Source organism: Bufo bufo, chromosome 1 (genome assembly GCF_905171765.1).
Source record: "Bufo bufo chromosome 1, aBufBuf1.1, whole genome shotgun sequence".
In the NCBI taxonomy this organism is placed as follows: Eukaryota; Metazoa; Chordata; class Amphibia; order Anura; family Bufonidae; genus Bufo; species Bufo bufo.
This window is the reverse complement of record NC_053389.1, coordinates 406393962-406413469: the sequence shown is the minus strand read 5'-3', so window position 1 is coordinate 406413469 and position 19508 is coordinate 406393962. Positions and strand designations below refer to the sequence as shown.

At 42.5% G+C, this 19508-nt stretch overlaps 1 protein-coding gene across 2 annotated transcripts in view; it reads left to right on the top strand.

The window, feature by feature from the left end:
• Positions 1 to 19508, top strand: part of LARS1 (leucyl-tRNA synthetase 1) — a 63015-nt gene that overhangs the window by 9202 nt on the left and 34305 nt on the right. For both annotated transcript variants that reach the window (XM_040406153.1, XM_040406144.1), the window contains exons 8-15: positions 3238 to 3301; positions 3474 to 3541; positions 4095 to 4320; positions 10496 to 10583; positions 10669 to 10745; positions 11529 to 11582; positions 11880 to 12020; positions 13087 to 13164. In XM_040406153.1, coding sequence (XP_040262087.1) covers positions 3238 to 3301; positions 3474 to 3541; positions 4095 to 4320; positions 10496 to 10583; positions 10669 to 10745; positions 11529 to 11582; positions 11880 to 12020; positions 13087 to 13164 — 796 coding nt within the window. The remainder of the gene's footprint in view (positions 1 to 3237; positions 3302 to 3473; positions 3542 to 4094; positions 4321 to 10495; positions 10584 to 10668; positions 10746 to 11528; positions 11583 to 11879; positions 12021 to 13086; positions 13165 to 19508) is intronic.

Sequence of the window (19508 nt, the reverse complement as noted above, 5' to 3'; positions counted from 1 at the left end):
AGTTTTGTTAGTGACCCTTTAAACACAGTTCTACATTTTGCTCATAGCAGGAATTGATTTTATTTTTGGTCTCTAGGACAGCCCACAATTCATCAGTTTTATTACAGGGGTTGTGGTTTATACTGATGACCTTTACTCAGGATAGGTCATCAGTATCTGATCAGTGGGAGTCCCACTCCTGGAACCCCTGCTATTCAGCTGTTTGAAGAGCACCACAGCACCTTCCAAGGTCAGGGACATCATTTTCATTCATTGGTCACGTGGCCTCTGCGCGGCTCAGTACCATAGAAATGACTGGGGCTGAGCTTTGATATCAAGCACAGCCGCTATCCAATGGAGTGCTGTGCTTGGTAAGCTGTGAGTAGGCCATGACGCTTACAAGAGTGCAATGGCTTTGTCTAACAGTTGAACAGCGGAAATGCCGGGAGTCAGACTCCTACGGATCATATCCTGATAATCTATCCTAAGGATAGTTCATCAGTATAAAACACTCGGAAAACCACTTCACATCCGCCTATAGGATATAAACATCCTATGGGTGGATTTTTATCTCTGAACGTCCATTCAGGGATGGCAGCTGCCGAGCGGGGGGCCCGCTGTCAGTTGCTGCAGGGCAACCCAGAGAGAAGGCAGGGGCAGTTCCCAGGTGTCCCTGCCTTCTAGATCGCTGTACACACACCGCTCAATGAGCACTTTGTATACAGATCAGGAAGCGCTATGCTATTCTGCTGTACAGCCGCTCTGGGGGCTGTATTTCCCCTGTAAACCCCAGTTACAGGAGAAATCCATGGTGAAAAAAAAAAAAAGTGAAGGTAATGTCCCCCAGAGGCCTTGTATTACCTTATGGGGGACGCAAAGTGTAAAATAAATAAATAAAACAATTAAGTGGTTTAAAAGTAAAAAAAAAAAAAAAAAAAAAAAAGGTTTCACATGTAAAAAGCAAAAAAATAAATTCCCCAATTAAGCAATTAAAAAATAAATGTTAAAAATAGAAAAAAAATTATAAAATAGACATATTTGGTATTGCCGAGTCCGTAATGACCTGCTCTATAAATATATCACATGATCCACCCCGTGCGATAAACACCATAAAAAATAAATAAAAACTGTGTAAAAAAAAAAGCCATTTTTGTCACCTTGCATCACAAAAAGTGCAACTCCAAGTGATCAAAAAGGGGTATGTCCCACAAAATGGTACCAATTAAACAGTCCCCTCATCCCGCAAAAAATGAGCCCCTACATAAGAAAATCGCGCAAAAAAAAACAAAAAAACTATAGCTCTCAGAACATGGAGACATTAAAACTTGCTATTATGGTGTGAAAGTGAAATAAATAAAAAAAAAGTATACAAGTATACATGTTGGGTATCGCCGCATCCGTAACAACCAGCTCTATAAAAATATCACATGACCTAACCCCGCAGGTGAACACCGTAACTTTTTTAAAATAAAAACAGTGCCCAAAATTTTTTGTCACCTTACATCACAGAAATTGCAACACCAAGCGATCAAAAAGGCATATGCCCCCCAAAATAGCAATCAAACCATCACCTCATCCCGCAAAAAATGAGACCCTAACTAAGACAATCGGTCAAAAAAATAAAAAAGCTATGGCTCTCAGACTATGGAGACACTAAAACAATTTTTTTTGTTTCAAAAATGCTATTATTGTGTAAAACTTAAATAAATAAGAAAAAGTAGTATACATATTAGGTTTTGCCACGTCGGTAATGATCTGCTCTATAAAAATGTTGCATGACCTAACCCCTCAGGTGAATGCTGTAAAAATAAATAAATACATTTTTTTGGTCACCTAACCCCATAGTGAAATAATGAATGATCAAAAAATCATATGTACCCAAAAATGGTACCAATAAAAACGTCAGCTCCTGCACCAGACGATCGGCAGAAAAATAAAAAAAATATGGCGTTCAGAAAATGGAGACTCAAAAACATAATTTTTTCAAAAATGCTTTATTATGTAAAACTGAAACAAACAAAGTAGACATATTTGATATCATTGCGTCCATAACTACTTGGTCTATAAAAATGGCACATGATCTACCCTGTCAGATGAATGTTGTAAAAAATAAAAACAGTGCCAAAACAGCAATTTTTGGGTTTACCTTGCCTCACAAAAAATGGAATATAGAGCAATTAAAAATGATATGTACCCCAAAATAGTACCAATAAAACTGGCACCTTATCCCCTAGTTTCCAAAATGGGTTCACTTTTTGGGAGTTTCTACTGTAAGGGTGCATCAGGGGGGCTTCAAATGGGACATGGCATCTAAAAACCATTTCAGGTAAATCTGCCTTCCAAAAACCATACGGCGCTCCTTTTCTTCTGCGCCCTGCCACGTGCCCTTACATCAGTTTACAACCACATGTGGGGTGTTTCTGTAAACCGCAGAATCAGGGTAATAAATATTGAGTTTTGTTTGGCTGTTAACCCTTGATGTGTTAAAGATAAAAATTGATTAAAATGGAAAATCAGCCAAAAAGTGAAATTTTGAAATGTTATCTCCATTTTTCTTTAATTCTTTTGAAACACCTAAAGGGTTTACAAAGTTTGTAAAATCAGTTTTGAGTAACTTGAAGGGTGTAGTTTCTACAATGGGGTCGTTTATGGGGGGTTTCCACTATGTAAGCCTCACAAAGTGACTTCAGACCTGAACTGGTCCTTAAAAAGTGGGTTTTGGAAATTTTCATAAAAATTTTAAGAATCGCTTCTAAGCCTTCTAACGTCCTAAAAAAATAAAATGACATTTCCAAAATGATGCCAACATAAAGTAGACACATAGGGAATGTTAAGTAATAAATATTTTATGAGGTATCACTTTCTGTTTTAAAAGCAGAGAAATTGAAATTTTGAAAATTGCAACTCAAATTTACCACTGTCATGAAGTACAATGTGTCACGAGAAAACAATCTCATAATGGCTTGGATAAGTAAAAGCGTTTCAAAGTTATTACCACTTAACGTGACACATGTCAGATTTGCAAAATTAGGTTCTGTCAGGAAGGGGGAAATGGCCCGGATGTGAAGTGGTTAAGAAGTATGTACATTTTACCAGATTTGGTACATTTTACTACAAATCACTTTGGTTTCTGGCTGATATGTAAATTAAATATCTCCCAGCCTATTTATGGTGGTTGATTTCTGTGTGCCCTAAATTATCTTATATATGTTCACATTGATAGGATTCTACTAATAATTTTTACTTTTTTCCCCTCAGGTACACCATCTATTCTCCACGAGATGGTCAGCCATGCATGGATCATGATAGACAGACTGGAGAGGTTAGGATTTTTGGTTAATTTTTCTATCAGTATTTCTTGAAGTGATCTAACAGGTGACTAGTTCACATTAATTTTGTTTGCTCACATACACAAATACTGTTATATCTGTTTCTACATTTTGCTTAGGGTGTGTAACATACATATTTTCTATTTCTGTACTGTTTTGTTTTAGGGTGTAGGACCACAAGAATACACACTCGTCAAAATGAAGGTTCTGGAACCATATCCAGCTAAATTGAGGTACAAAATAAAGCAACTTTGTACTGTGCAGTTTTCTGTTTTATTTACACAACATTTTATATATAATTGGGGAAATGGCCTACTTAAATTTTCTCCATGAAATGACAGCCTTGATAATGAAAAAAATTACAAAGGAGACACATAGGGTAGTGCATTAAGTGTAGAGAGAGCGAGCGAGCATGCTTCATATGGAATGCCAACTGAGCTCTGAACTTCTAGCTCCACAAGCAGTATGTCAGAGAAAACGGATGGTGAAGCTAAAAGAAGCAGCACCAAAATACCGTTATACTAGACTCCTGATATCTGTTAATAATTGTTTCAACATTAAGACTGTTATTATATGGCAAAGTTGTGATGGAAGATGCAATTAGACAGTGATAGATATTACATTGCATTCATTGCAGCTTACATTGAACTATATGTTGGAAAGGTTGTGGATTCTTCATGACTCTCGTGCTGTGGAAATAATCTGCAGTTATTTAGTGCCCTCCTGTGGAATATCTCCAACCGCGTATGCCAATAATGTTTTCTTCCTGTTCATATTAATTTCCAGTGGTCTGAAAGGACGAAATATTTTCCTGGTAGCTGCCACTTTGCGCCCAGAAACCATGTTTGGACAGACCAACTGCTGGCTTCGACCTGACATGCCTTACATCGCATTTGAGACAGCCAATGGTGATATTTTTGTCTCCACTCAAAGAGCGGCCAGGAACATGGCATACCAAGGTTTTACAAAAGACAATGGTGTTGTACCAGTTGTCAAGGAGCTCATGGGAGAGGTTAGCTTTTTCCATATGTTACTCACATACACTATCCATTGGCAGCTCAGATATGGATATGCTATGAGCACAGAATTCTTAACTAACTGATGCCACCCATTTTTCTCTAGAGCAGCATACGGTAAATCACCTGACAGGTTCACTTCAACTTATAACTAAGGGGTATTCCGGAAGTGACAAGTTATCCTCTATCCTGAAGATAGGGGCTAAGTGTTAGATCGGTGGAGGTCCTACTGCTGGAACGCCTACCGATCACAAGAATGGAAACCTGTACACTTCAAAGCCCCCTGAAATAAACGCAGCGGCAGGTCAGGCATGTGCACTGATGCTTCATTCATCTGTATGGCACCCATCCATTTCCGGAACTCCCTTACAGATTACTACAGTGGCAGTGCACATGGACAACCTGCTGCTCTGTTTATTTTGGGGGGCTCTGAGCTGTATAGGGTCCCTGTTCTTCTGATGAGTGGGGGTCCTAGTGATAAGACCCCCACCGATCTAGTAGTTATTCACTACCCTGTTGAAAGGGAATAACATGTCACTACTGGAATGCAAAAAGTAAAATATAGTGGCTTTGCAGGACTGAAACATTGATGGCCTGTACTGAGAATAGTCCCAATGACAACAGCTTATTCCCTATCAACAGGATAGGGGGTAAGTGTCTGATTGGAGGGGGAGGGTGATCAGATTGCCGGGGCCCCTCTGCTGATCACTCGAATGGGAGTCCATTCTCTCCATTTGAATGGGGCAGCAGACACGCATGCATATCCACCACTCCATTTAACTCTGTGGGACTGCTAGAGCGCTTTGGCTATTTCTGGCAGCCACATAGTCTATAGGGGATAAGTCGTTGCCATGGGACGGGAATCTGTCACCAGCGACCTCCCTAACAGACTGTTTGCATAGAGACATAAAAAAGTGAGGAAATTTCAAAATCCTTTTAATAGCTTCTATTTCCATACACAGAAATGCACTGGGAACACTACACATTCTATTCCCAATCAAAACATGAAGAAAAATATATCAAATTTGTGTTGTTCCTCTAAAAAAACGGAAGAAAAGTGAATATTAGACTGTTAAAAAAAAAAATAGAGAAATGCACTGTAACCAGCATGTACAACATTTGCTGTCTTCCTTCCTTAAATGAAGGCAATAATTGCCACCTGTTTTTCAAAGAATGAATGACCTCACTCATTGAACTCCTCACTGCTATTATTTTGAACATGCCCCTTTCAATAAGTGATTGAACTACAGAGAATCAGCAGCATGTATGTCATGTCTGTTGGGTTTCTATTACTCTACTACACCTGCTAGTAAATTATTTGCCATGTAGAAATATCATTTCTACCAAAAACAGTGATTGATCAGGTTAGTGATGTCTGACTGCTATTATTTTTAACACAGCTGTAGCTGTGGTTTAGCTGATTAAAACACTGTTTTTCTTCTGTTGATCTCAGGCTACGTTCTTGGTTTATGATACTTTTTCTTACTATGCAAATTAGGAATTTGCCTTTGCTCTTGTTGCACCCAAGCTCCGTTGAGTTCTTTGGCCAGCCCCTCCCTCACTGCTTCACTTTAAAGTCCTTTAATTCCAGTTTAAAGGAATACTCTGCTTTTATAGCCTTTGTAAAAAGTTTTCTCTAATACTGATTTACAATTTTCTTCATTCATTTTTAAGCCAAGTTCAAAATTCTTTAAATTTTCTGTTTCAAGAGATCAGGAGCTCATGATGATGGTTATACTGTCAGGGTTTGTTCACACAGTGCAAATACAGGTTTGAAAAATCTGTATGCTGTGAACCCCCCGGCAGAAATCCAAGGCTGACCCTCAAGATTTCTGCCACGGTTTACAGCATACACCGCTGCGGATTCTGCTGGATTAGCCCTTTCCAATGGGACTTTTTATTTAACCCCTTAAGGACACAGCCTTTTTACACCTTAGGACCAGGCCATTTTTTGAAAATCTGACCAGAGTCCCTTTAAGTGCTGATAACTTTAAAACGGTTTGACTTATCCAGGCCGTTCTGAGATTGTTTTTTCGTCACATATTGTACTTCATGACACTGGTAAAATGGAGTCAAAAAAAAAATTTTTTTTGCACCAAAAAATACCTAATTTAACAAAAATTTGAAAATTTTTTGCAAATTTCAAAGTATCAGTTTCTCTACTTCTGTAATACATAGTAATACCCCCAAAAATTGTGATGACTTTACATTCCCCATATGTCTACTTCATGTTTGAATTGTTTTGGGAATGATATTTTATTTTTTGGGGATGTTATAAGGCTTAGAAGTTTAGAAGCAAATCTTGAAATTTTTCCGAAATTTACAAAAACTCAATTTCTAGGGACCAGTTCAGGTCTCAAGTCACTTTGCGAGGCTTACATTATAGAAACCACCCAAAAATGACCCCATCTAAGAAACTACACCCCTCAAGGTATTCAAAACTGATTTTGCATACGTTGTTAACCCTTTAGGTGTTGCACAAGAGTTATTGGCAAATAGGGAGGAAATTTGAGAATTTCATTTTTTTGTCTAATTTTTCATTTTAACCCATTTTTTCCACTAACAAACCAAGGGTTAACAGCCAAACAAGACTGTATCTTTATTGCCCTGACTCTGCCATTTACAGAAACACCCAATATGTGGCCGTAAACTACTGTACGGCCACACAGCGGGGCGTAGAGTGAAAGGTGCGCCATATGGTTTTTGGAAGGCTGATTTTTATGGACTGGTTTATTTACACCATGTCCCATTTGAAGCCCCCTGATGCACCCCTAGAGGAGAAACTCCCTAAAAGTGACCCCATCTAAGAAACTACACCCCTCAAGGTATTCAAAACTGATTTTACATACGTCGTTAACCCTTTAGGTGTTGCACAAGAGTTATTGGCAAATGGCGATGAAATTTGAGAATTTCATTTTTTTGCCTAATTTTCCATTTTAACCCATTTTTTCCACTAACAAAGCAAGGGTTAACAGCCAAACAAGACTGTATCTTTATTGCCCTGACTCTGCTGTTTACAGAAACACCCCATATGTGGCCGTAAACTACTGTACGGGCACACATCGGGGCGTAGAGTGAAAGGTGCGCCGTTTGGTTTTTGGAGGGCTGATTTTGCTGGACTGTTTTTTTGGCACCATGTCCCATTTGAAGCCCCCCTGATGCACCCCTAGATTATAAACTCCATAAAAGTGACCCCATCTAAGAAACTACACCCCTCAAGGTATTCAAAACTGATTTTACAAACTTTGTTAACCCTTTAGGTGTTGCACAAGATTTAATGGAAAATAGAGATACAATTTCAAAATTTCACTTTTTTGGCAGATTTTCCATTTTAATATTTTTTTTCCAGTTACAAAGCAAGGGTTAACAGCCAAACAAAACTCATTATTTATGGCCCTAATTCTGTAGTTTGCAGAAACACCCCATATGTGGTCGTAAACCGCTGTACGGGCACACGGCAGGGCGCAGAAGGAAAGGAACACCATATGGTTTTTGGAAGGCATATTTTGCTGGACTGGTTTTTTTGACACCATGTCCCATTTGAAGCCCCCCTGATGCACCCCTAGAGTAGAAACTCCAAAAAAGTGACCCCATTTTAGAAACTACGGGATAGGGTGGCAGTTTTGTTGGTACTAGTTTAGGGTACATATGATTTTTGGTTGCTCTATATTACACTTTTTGTGCGGCAAGGTAACAAGAAATAGCTTTTTTGGCACCGTTTTTTTTTGTTATTTACAACATTCATCTGACAGGTTAGATCATGTGGTAATTTTATAGAGCAGGTTGTCACGGACGCGGCGATACCTAATATGTATACAATTTTTTTTATTTATGTAAGTTTTACACAATGATTTCATTTTTAAAACCAAAAAAATGTTTTAGTGTCTCCATAGTCTAAGAGCCATAGTTTTTTCAGTTTTTGGGCGATTATCTTAAGTAGGGTCTCATTTTTTGCGGGATGAGATGACGGTTTGATTGGCATCTATTTTGGGGTGCATATGACTTTTTGATTGCTTGCTATTACACTTTTTGTGACGTAAGATGACAAAAAATGGCTTTTTTTACACCGTTTTTATTTTTATTTTTTTACGGTGGTCATCTGAGGGGTTAGATCATGTGATATTTTTATAGAGCCGGGCGATACGGACGCGGCGATACCTAATATGTATACTTTTTTTTTATTTATGTAAGTTTTACACAATGATTTCATTTTTGAAACAAAAAAAATCATGTTTTAGTGTTTCCATAGTCTAAGAGCCATAGTTTTTTCAGTTTTTGGGCGATTATCTTGGGTAGGGTATGATTTTTGCGGGATGAGATGACGGTTTGATTGATACAATTTTGGCGTACATGCGACTTTTTTGATCACTTTTATTACCTTTTTTGGGAAGTAAGGTGGGCAAAATTTCAATTTCATCATAGTTTTTTATTTTTTATTTTTATGGTGTTCACCGTTCAGGTAAAGTAACATGACAGTTTTATAGATCAGGTCGTTACGGACGCGGCGATACCAAACATGTGTAGGGAATTTTATTTTTTTCATTTTTTATCAGTGATAAATGTGTTTTTTGATTTTTACATTTTTTTCACTTTTATTCACTTTTTTTTGACCCAGACCCACTTGGTTCTTGAAGATCCAGTGGGTCTGATGTCTGTATAATACAGTACAGTACAATATATATTGTTCTGTACTGTATTTTACTTACACTGAACAGATCTATGCCTTTCAGCACAGATCTGTTCAGCACCATGGACAGCAGGACGCCTGAGAGGCGTCCTGTTGCCATGGGAACCTTCCCCGTCTGCTCAGTACTGCTCAGAACTTCGCAGACGGGGAAGGGTAAGGAGGGGATCTCTCGGGGGGCTCTCTGGGGGCTCTCTCCCTCCCCATCGGGGGGCTGCAAAGGCACAGCAGCCCCCCGATGGGAGAGGGAGGGAGCTCCCTGCGCTGTTAACCTTTTCCATACAGCGGTCCGTACGGACCGCTGTATGGAAAGGGTTAAACGGCTGACATCGCATCGCAGATGTCAGCCGTTTATACCAGGGTGCCAGCAATGTGCTGGCACCCTGGTATCCCCACTAGACACCAACGATTATACAAGGGGAGGCGGGCGGGGGATCGCGATCCCGCCTGCCACACCGCCCGCAACCCTCCCCCTGCACCTCCCGCCACCATAAAAATCATTCGGGGGTGCAGGGGGGGGTGAATAAAACTTTTTTTTTAGGCATATAAAGTTTCTGATCCCCGCGGTCAGGGACCGCGGGGACCAGAAACTTCAGAAATCGCAGCAAACCGCAGGTCTGAATTGACCTGCGGTTTGCCGCGATCGCCGACATGGGGGGGTCACGGGACCCCCCCGCGCATTTAGCCTAGGTGCCTGCTCAATGATTTGAGCAGGCACCGGGTTCCGATCACTGCCAGCCGCACGGCAGTGATCGAAAATACACAGGGCGTACATGTACGCCCTGTGTCCTTAAGTACCAGGGCACAAGGGCGTACCTGTACGCCCTATTTCCTTAAGAGGTTAACTTTTTTATATATGGGACAGAAAATGAGCTGAAACATGCATAAAGAACCACTGTGTGAATATGCCCTTTAGCCATCCAGTAGAGGTACAGTTTACCTAGGCAGCTCTGTATGTCTGCAGCAAGCTTGATAAATGTCTTCTTTATTATCCAAATGTGAAATGTATGTCATAGCCGCTTTAGGAAGAGCTGGGCCGATGTTCTCCCTGTAAGGCCAAATGCACACGGACGTGTTCCGCGGCCGAGAGCGGTCCGTGGTATGCCGGGCTGCATTCCTGTTGAGAGCAGGAGCGCACGGCGTCATTGGTTGCTATGCTGCTGTGCGCTTCATGCCGCCTCTGCACTACAGTAATACACTATACGAGTGTTTTACTGTAGTGCAGCTGCGGCATGAAGCGCACGGCGTCATAGCAACCAATGACGCCGTGCGCTCCTGCTCTGAACAGGAATCCAGCCCGGCATACTGCGGAACACGGCCGTGTGCATTCGGCCTGAATGAAATGGATATAGGCTGCAAGTTATCATAAGGAAATCTCATTAGTTCCTTCACGATGCATTTGTCCAGCCCACAAGCTGTTAATGTTCTGTTCATAAAATCGAGATTGTATACGTTCTGCAAATAATTTTTCATCTTTGACATTTTAGGACCTTCTCGGAGCTGCGTTGTCTGCACCATTGACTTCCTACAAAGTAATATATGCCCTCCCAATGCTCACCATTAAGGAGGAAAAAGGTACGGTTGAATGACTGCCCCGATTCATTTTGGTACAGATATTTTCATGCCACCTATGTCACTTTGTTCTTGTTTTATACCATAGGCACTGGGGTGGTTACCAGCGTCCCTTCTGATTCTCCAGATGACATTGCAGCATTACGAGACCTGAAGAAAAAACCAGTAAGCACTACCCTTATATGATCAGATACAGTACCTCATCAATGTACACATGACCTCCAGGTCACTAAACATCAGTTATGTAACCTGTCCCTATGGATTTAACACGGCAAAATCACTAAACCTGAATTGAAGCCTTTCCTTTGTAACGCTGTGTCTTGTTTTCTGAGAGTTCGATAGGATAGGTCATCAGTATCGGATCGGTGGGGGTCTGGCACTTGGTACCGCCACTGATTAACTGTTTTAGGAGGCTGCGGTGCTCCAGTGAGCACTGTGTCGTCCTCGCATCTTACCATACACAGCACCCTGCCTTGTATAGTGGTCGTGCTTGGTATTGCAGCTCAGTCCCATTCACTTGACAATGTGACCAATGGATATGACACCACTGGCCTAGTAAGAGGCTACGGTGCTCACCGGAGCACCGCTGCCTCTTCAAACAGCTGATCGGCAGGGGTACTGGGATTTGTATTCCATCCGATTCGATATTGATGATCTATCCTGAGGAAAAGTCATCAATGTTCTACTCTCAGAAACCCCCATTAAGTGACTACCTAAACAGTGCTTCAGATATCACTGGCGCTACACATATCACATAGACAGGTGGCACAAGCCAAACCTTATCCGTCCACGTAACATATGGTGAGTTTTCTAGACCTTGTGATCAGTGATTCCATTGCATGATGGTTGTGCTGGAATTCCTTTCTGTGGTTAGTCGTTTTGTATGTTCCTTTATAATGGTGAACTGGTTTTGTTTATTTCATAAGGGTATCTTTTTGCCCTCTGCAGGCTCTGCGAACCAAGTATGGGATTAGAGATGAGATGGTTTTGCCGTTTGAGCCTGTAAGTATACGTCATGTTTCATTACAGTATATTACATTCTGTATGCTAGTAGACTTGTCTAGGTGCAGAAAACAGGTTGGGCGGTTGACAATCATAACCAAATGTTTGTTCACATTGCGTTTTGTGAGCCGTGTGCATAGTGAATTTAGACATTAGCCCACATTTTCCTGACAGAGACCAAAAGAGTGTCCTTTTCACTTCCATTGGATTGGTGTGCTGCACACTAGCAATGCAATTTGGACAGTTCCTTGCAGGATGTGACCTTTCACTTCTCATCTTTATCATTTTTCCTTTAAGGTACCCATCATTGACATCCCTGGCTATGGAAGTCTCTCTGCTCCCTTGGTCTGTGATGAGCTGAAAATTCAGAGCCAAAATGACCGGGAAAAGTTAGCAGAAGCAAAAGAAAAAGTGTATTTAAAAGGATTCTATGAGGGAGTATGTACACATTACATTGGAGGGGGTACATTTGTAGATTGATAAGGATTCAGAAATACAGTACATGTTCCTATTCATTTAGATTTATGAACTGAATAATTCTTAAAATACTTGAGTACAGCGACCCTAGACATAGCAGTTATTGTCATCATCAAAAGGGCATGTTATGTGAAGTCATAGCCCCTTCGGGGACTCTTGACACTAGTACGAGTTAAGGGGTGGTATACCCCTTCTGCAGGGAACTGCCATACAGCTTCATTCAAGTGAACGGACATGTGTTGCAGTTCCTCTGCACTGTGAGTGGACAGAATAGCTGCTGATTCTTTAGTGGCTAAAAGGCAATGGACACCTTCGGGGCCATTTTTTTATGATTGCATTATACTCATTTTGGGCTTAAAAACTTTTTTTCCATTGGTCTTTATTAAAAATGTTTAGCTGTTTCTGAGATAGAAGGGTTAAAAATCATTGTTAGCTGTCAGTCATTGTTTAAATTGGTCTTTATTAAAAATATTAAGCCATTCTGTCACAAAGGGTTAACTGTTTGTCTAGCTGTGTGAATCCTACCTTCACTTTGTGCTGGTCATCTAAAAAACCTTATTTCTAAATTACTGAAAGGTCATAAACACTTATTTAAGCCACATTCATATCAGTAAGATCAGAACTGAGCTCTAATGAGTGTTTAGGAGGTCAGAGATAAGGAGCCGTCAGCTGAGCTGCATGACGGAACAGAGATGCTGCTACTAGAGAAACTCAGCACTGTACAGAGAAAGGGGATTCTTAAAATTCTTAATAAAGACCAATTGGAAAAATAATTTTTATCTCAAAATGAGTACAATGCAATAATAAAAAAAATGCTCCCAAAGGTGTATATAGCTTTTAAGACGACCATGCTAGGGTTTACACAACTCTGCTGATAATTTACATGTGCGTCCATACCAATATCTGATCATGATATCTCCATATATGTTTTTCATGAAGAGATATCACAGTAGCAATGGGTTGGGTGCTGGTCCTTAACATTTGTGGCCAGCGTATCTGATCTCCTGTCTTTCCTATGCTCCCCTAGGTAATGCTAGTTCCTGGGTATGAAGGCAAGAAGGTACAAGATGTCAAAAAGACCATCCAGAAGATGATGATCGATGATGTATGTTAATCAGTATTACTTTTCTTCTTGTTACTGTTGTACTTTTACACATTTTGGACAGATCCCTTTTATACCCCTGTAGGTTTAGAGTGGTTTAGGGCCACTGTCTAGTATTTGTGTTGGTTTCGGATGTATAGGGGATTGATCGTGGTCTGAATCAGGAAAGTATAACTATGATTTAAGTTCAGATATTCTAAATACTTCCAAAATTCTTTTTAGAGATCAGAGCTGTTTTCTTCTGACCGAACCTTTACACAACTATTAACCCTTCCTCTCTTAAATATTTTATTTATTTTTTACTCTGTGCCTTCAAAAAGCCATAACTTTTTTATTTTCTGTTAATTGAGCATATTAGGAGCTGTTTTTTTTTTGGGCAGAATAAGTTGTTCTAAGGGCACTGTTTAATGTTCTATACAATGTATTTGGTAGCTAGAAACAAAATTATTAATGGGGTGGTATGGTGAATAGTGCAGGTTACCTTTATTCTGTAGGGCAGTATGTTTTTTTAATACTTGGGGATGGGATGCATTCATATTTTAATAGTTCGGCTGTTTTCAGACACCACCTCCTTTTTTCCGTCCCTAGGAACCTGGCTTTTCTTCAGGCTGGCTTTGAGAAAGGTCTTCGTCTGGCCTCTTTCAAGGGTCAGATCTCAGTTTTGTCAGTTTCTTTCGTCTCCTTTAAAGTTGCCTTTCTGGTGGATTACCTCCATTCGCAGTGTCTCAGAGTTGGCGGCGCTCTCTTGTCGATCCCCTTTTTTTTTTTAAATCAGATAATTTTTATTTGGTTTTTCAAAAAATCATAACAAAACAAAGGAAGACAGTCTGTATAGCATATATGCAACAGTAGATGACAAAAATACCATAGCATTACACGATCGGACAGATAGTTACTTACATAAGTATCACAAGTAACATAAACCATGATACAAGAAGCACATAAAATCACGTATTCTGGTTACAAAGTATATCTGGTACAGAACCACATTTCCCATTCAATAATTTATCAACAGGAAACCCACCCTCCCTACCCAACTAAAGCCCAGTACCCCCCCCCCCCTACCCAAGCGATGGAGCGGGTCCAAACTCCAAGATTGGACATCTTTTTAACATGTCAAAGGCACATCCATTGGTGTACACCTCCTGTCTGTGTATCAGACCTCTGCACACCCGACCTGCATAGTACTACACACCTTCATACAGCATACAGCATACATCCAGAGTAAATTAGGATAGAGGAGATAGAGAGCCTACCCAAACCAATACTGCGCCTCTTCCTACCCCGTAGTCCAACTTCGAGGAAAGGCTAAACCGGACACTGTAGCCTGCATTTCTCCCAGTTATCCCATATTTTGTCATACTTCCCAGCACAGTTTCTTTTAACATACACACTTTTCTCTAAGCGTAATATCTCTGACATTCTATTGAGGAATTCTCCCCTAGTCGGAGATTGAGGTCTAAGCCAAAATCTAGCTATGAGTTTCCTAGCTTGAAATAGTAGACGCTGTACTCCCAAACGATGATGCCGATTTTTGATGTCTAATATCCCGACCACACACGTTCTCGGACCAGGCGGGACTGCAATATTATATGCGTCTTTTATTAGGGCTAAAACCGCGGACCAAAAGTTCCTGAGCTCCGCACAATCCCAGAACATGTGTAACAAGGATGCAGGACTCCTGCCACATCTAGGACAATCCGCGCCTTCCCGAACACCTATCCGACATAAAAACTCTGGCGTCCTATACACCCGGTGTATTAAAAACAACTGGGACATACGCTGCCCCTCGCAAACTGACAATTGTGGAGTGAGCGCCAAAAGCGATTTCCACTGCTCTTCTGAGATCGGCCCGACCTCCCTTTCCCATTTAGATTTGACTGCTAAGACCCCTTGCTTCAATGACTTCACATACAAGTTCCTATAGATAGAGGATATCAGACCGCTCAAGGAGCTGTTTGTGAGGAGTTGCTGAAACAACTGGACCACAGTGCATTTCAACGACACAGATTTAGCCTGTGTCTGAAAGGCATGACGAAGTTGTAAAAATTGATAGAAGGCCGAATGCGGGAGACCAAATTCATTTCTCAGCTGTTCAAAGGACTTGAAAACAGCAGCACTCTGAAGTTGACATAGATATCTCACTCCTTTGCGCTCCCAGGGTGAAAAGCCATTTAACTGGAATATTTCAGGAAGGTGCGGATTCCTCCAGATAGGAGAAAACTGTGTAAACCCCTGTACTGATAACAGCGCTCGGCTTTTTTGCCAAACCTTATACATCATAAAAAGTGTGGGGTGCCCCGACAGCTTACCTATAATTCCGCTATTTTCCAATAGAGCCACCGGAGAACTGTGCCCAATAATATGTGCCACCAATCTGGCCGAGGCAACATCTCCAGGAGTTGTCCCCCATCCCCTCAACTGTTGCAGCTGGGCCGAGATGTAATACAACCATGCATTCGGTACTGCTAGACCTCCCTCCTCTTTTCCCCTCTGCAGAGTGTCCAGCCCAATCCGTGCTTTTTTATGGCGCCAAATCAAATCTCTAAACAACCTATCAATCCTTATGAATATTCTGCGAGGAATCCATACCGGGGAATTATGTAATATATACATGAGTTTGGGCATGAGAATCATTTTAAGAAGGTTACTCCTCCCAATTTCAGATAGCGGTAGCTTGCACCATGCCTTGATTTTATCCAACATTGCGATTAATAACGGCTCAACATTCAGTTTAATATAACTGTTAGGATGTGCTGTAACCACTATCCCCAGATATTTGACCTGATGCACAATCTGCAATGGACAAGAATTCGGGAGAAGAGTTACAGCAGATTCATCCATCGGTAGGAGAGTAGATTTGTCCCAATTGATACGGAGACCAGACCTATCCCCAAACTCCCGTATAAGTGCCATGACAGGACCTAATGACTGTTCCACATTGCCCAAATATATTAACATGTCATCAGCGTAAAGGGACACCCTCTCCTCCCAAGTCCCGCAGGGAAATCCCACAATCTTGTCAGATGAGCGCAATACGCAGGCAAGCGGCTCAATCGCGATAGCGAACAGAAGGGGAGACAATGGGCACCCCTGACGAGTCCCTCTACCCAGACTGAACGAATCCGACGTTCCCCCATTCGCCCGTATCCTAGCAGTGGGGCCATTATAAGCCCTAGCAGTGGGGCTTTTTTAAGGATAGTGTCCCTGTCCCTAAAGTGTAGCAGCTTCATTAGAACTGGACGCGGTGGGGCCCCTGGTGGCGGAGCGCGAAACGGCACTCTGTGCGCCCTTTCAATAGCAAACATCCTGGACAACAAGTCCTTGCCAAATTTAATTGTAATCCAATCTTCAAAAAAGGATACTGGATCAGGACCTTCAGCTTTCTCGGGGACCCCCACCAACCGGAGATTGTTCCTTCTTGAACCATTCTCTAGGTCGTCCACTTTTGACATCAACAGGGTTATATTGTGAATAACCTTGCCCAGATCTCTTTTAACAGGAGGCATTTGATCCTCCACTGTGCTCACTCTGGCTTCAACCTCAGTCATCCTATCCGTGACTTTTTTAAGGTCTTGGCGGAGAAAGGAGACACTTTCTTGCAAACTTCCCATGTTAGCGGTGAGAAGAGCAAGTGAGTTATTGCTTTGCTGGACTGCCTTGAATATATCTTTAAAAGTAGGCTCACCAGTAAGTTCATCAGGCTGTCCCAACTGTGTAGGCTGAGGACATAGCGATGCAAGGCCACTAGGTGGAGCTGTTGGATCAGAGGCTGCAGCTCCAGCAATCTCCTCTGCTTGTAAGTGTAACTGCTTGCGATTTTGTCCCAGTGTCGGCCATTCTGAGGCATTCAGCCTCTCATCTGTCTCCCCTGATGTATCTGTGGACGATGCAGGCGTCTCAGATGGAGGTAGGCTTGTGGCTGAGCGGGCATATCAACCTCCGATGCGGCGCCATCTTGCTTGACCGGCGTGGACATGCCGGCCTCCTTCAGCTCCCTCTCCTTTCTGGCGGTACGAGTCATGGCGCTCTGTACACGGCCCGCACACTCTGCTGAGCCCCCCAGTAAGAGTTAAAGCAGCTGTGCTTGCTGCAGAGACAGGATTCCTCAGGATAGCCGGCGGCAGGTCAGGAGCTCCCCTCAGGCACGTCCGCTCACATGCCCGACCAGGCCACGCCCCCGTCGATCCCCTTTTTGGTGTTTCACAAGGACAAGGTAGTTTAACGACCAGTTCCCTCTTTTCTTCCCAAGGTGGTTTCTTCATTCCACATTAACGAGGAGATAGTTCTGCCCTCTTTCTGCCCCAACCCCTCTCATCCCAGAGAGCGGTCCCTCCACCGCCTGGATGTTGTTTGGGCGCTTCGGCTATATATTCAGTTGACGGAGTACTTCCGTCGTTCTGACTCCCTCTTTGTGGTTCCCAAGGGCCCCCTTAAGGGTTTACAATCCTCCAAAGCCACCATCTCCCGCTGGATTTGGTCGGCTGTCAAGGAATCCTATGTGGCGAAGGGTCGTGTTCCTCCTTTTCGATTGACCGCTCACTCCACTAGGGCGGTCAGGGCTTCTTGGGCGGTCCGGCTTCAGGCCTCGGCTTCTGAGGTGTGCAAGGCCGCCACCTGGGCCTCCGTTCACACGTTTTCAAAGTTTTATCACATCCATTCCCTGGCCTCTGCTGATGCCAGTCTGGGTCGCAAGGTTTTGCAAGCGGTTGTGCGTTGGGTGCTCCGCATGGCTGTTTCTTCCCTCCCTCGGGGACTGCTTTGGGACGTCCCTTGGTGCTGTGTCCCCCCAATGCCATTCACGACAAAATCCTTTTCTCTTTGGATGCATTGGGGGACACAGATCCCACCCTCGTTGTTTCGTTCTTAGTTCAGGTTTTCCCGGGATTCTTTGATGGTCCTCTCTCTGATTTGGGACATGTTGGCTTCTCTCGTTGTTCTGGTTTTTGGTGCTTCTACTGCTTTACTACCAACTGGTTAGTCTAGTGCCTGTGCAGAGGGTATAGCCCACCTGGGTGAAGCCAACACTTTTTTTCTTTCTAGTGGCAGCTGGGCATATACCCATGGTGCTGTGTCCCCCAATGCATCCAACGAGAAAAGGATTTTACGCTAAGTACAAAAATCTATTTTTTTGGCCATTGTATCACTTGTATTAGCTTTTTTTTTTCTCCTCTGTATGCTCGATTTATTTTATTTTTTTATAGATTTTTTTTTTTTAGTTTGCTGTTCTCCTAAATCTGGTGGCCGGAGACTAGCTCCCATTCATAGCACACAGAAAGAGAGGAGAATCTGCTTCCTGATTTTCTCACATATACTCAGCAGCATCACCAGAGTTATGGAGGACATTACAGAGAAGTACCGACCTGCTCACTCCTCCTTCCTTCCCTCTCCATAGGCTAGAATGGGATGATGTAATCTGATCTTCAGTAAACGGCAGCCATACTGGTTTCACCATGACAGGTCTATATTATAAAAATAAATGTCTGTCCTCTATAGGCATCCAGACACCTGAACCAATGGACATTTTGGCACATAGGTACATCGGTTGTCTGGGAAGGTTTTAGTAAAGGTCTCTAGGATGTTACTTTTCTGAGATATTACCAATAAATGTATCTGTCAATAGGGGCTCGCAGGTTCTTTAACATACTGACATACAGTATTACACCAGGTTTCCATAACAGCTCAGCCATTTGTTTTCACTGTTATAGGTCACTGTTAAGGGTCTTGATGCAGTGGGAGTCATTAAGGGTGGGACAAAGCACTGTGTAGGTCCCTTTTTAAGGGGGCAGGGCACTGTGTAGGTCACTGTTAAGGGGGCTTTGTCCTGTGAAGGTCCCTGTTAAGGGGGCGGGGTGCTGTGGAGGTCACTGTTAAGGGGGCGTGGTGCTGTGGAGGTCACTGTTAAGGGAGCAAGGTACTGTGTAGGTCACTGTTGAGTGGGCGGGGTGCTGTGTAGGTCACTATTAAGGGAGGGTTGTCCTGTTGAGTTCACTGTTAAGGGGGCGTGGTGCTGTGGAGGACACTGTTAAGGGCGCAAGGCACTGTGTTGGTCCCTGTTAAGGAGGCGGGGTGCTGTGTTGGTCACTGTTAAGGGCACATGGTGCTGTTGTTGTCACTGTTAAGGGGTTCTGGTGCTGTGGAGGTCACTTCAGGAGGCGTGGTGCGGTGGAGGTCACTGTTAATGGGACGTCACTGTTTAAGGGGTGAAGTGCTGTGCAGGTTACTGTTAAGAAGGGCGGGGCACAGTGGAGGTCACAGTTAAGGGGGCAGGGTGCTGTGGACATCAATGTTATGAAGGACAGTTAATAAAATAAACAGTGTGTAACTGATAGGTTATATAGGGCTTC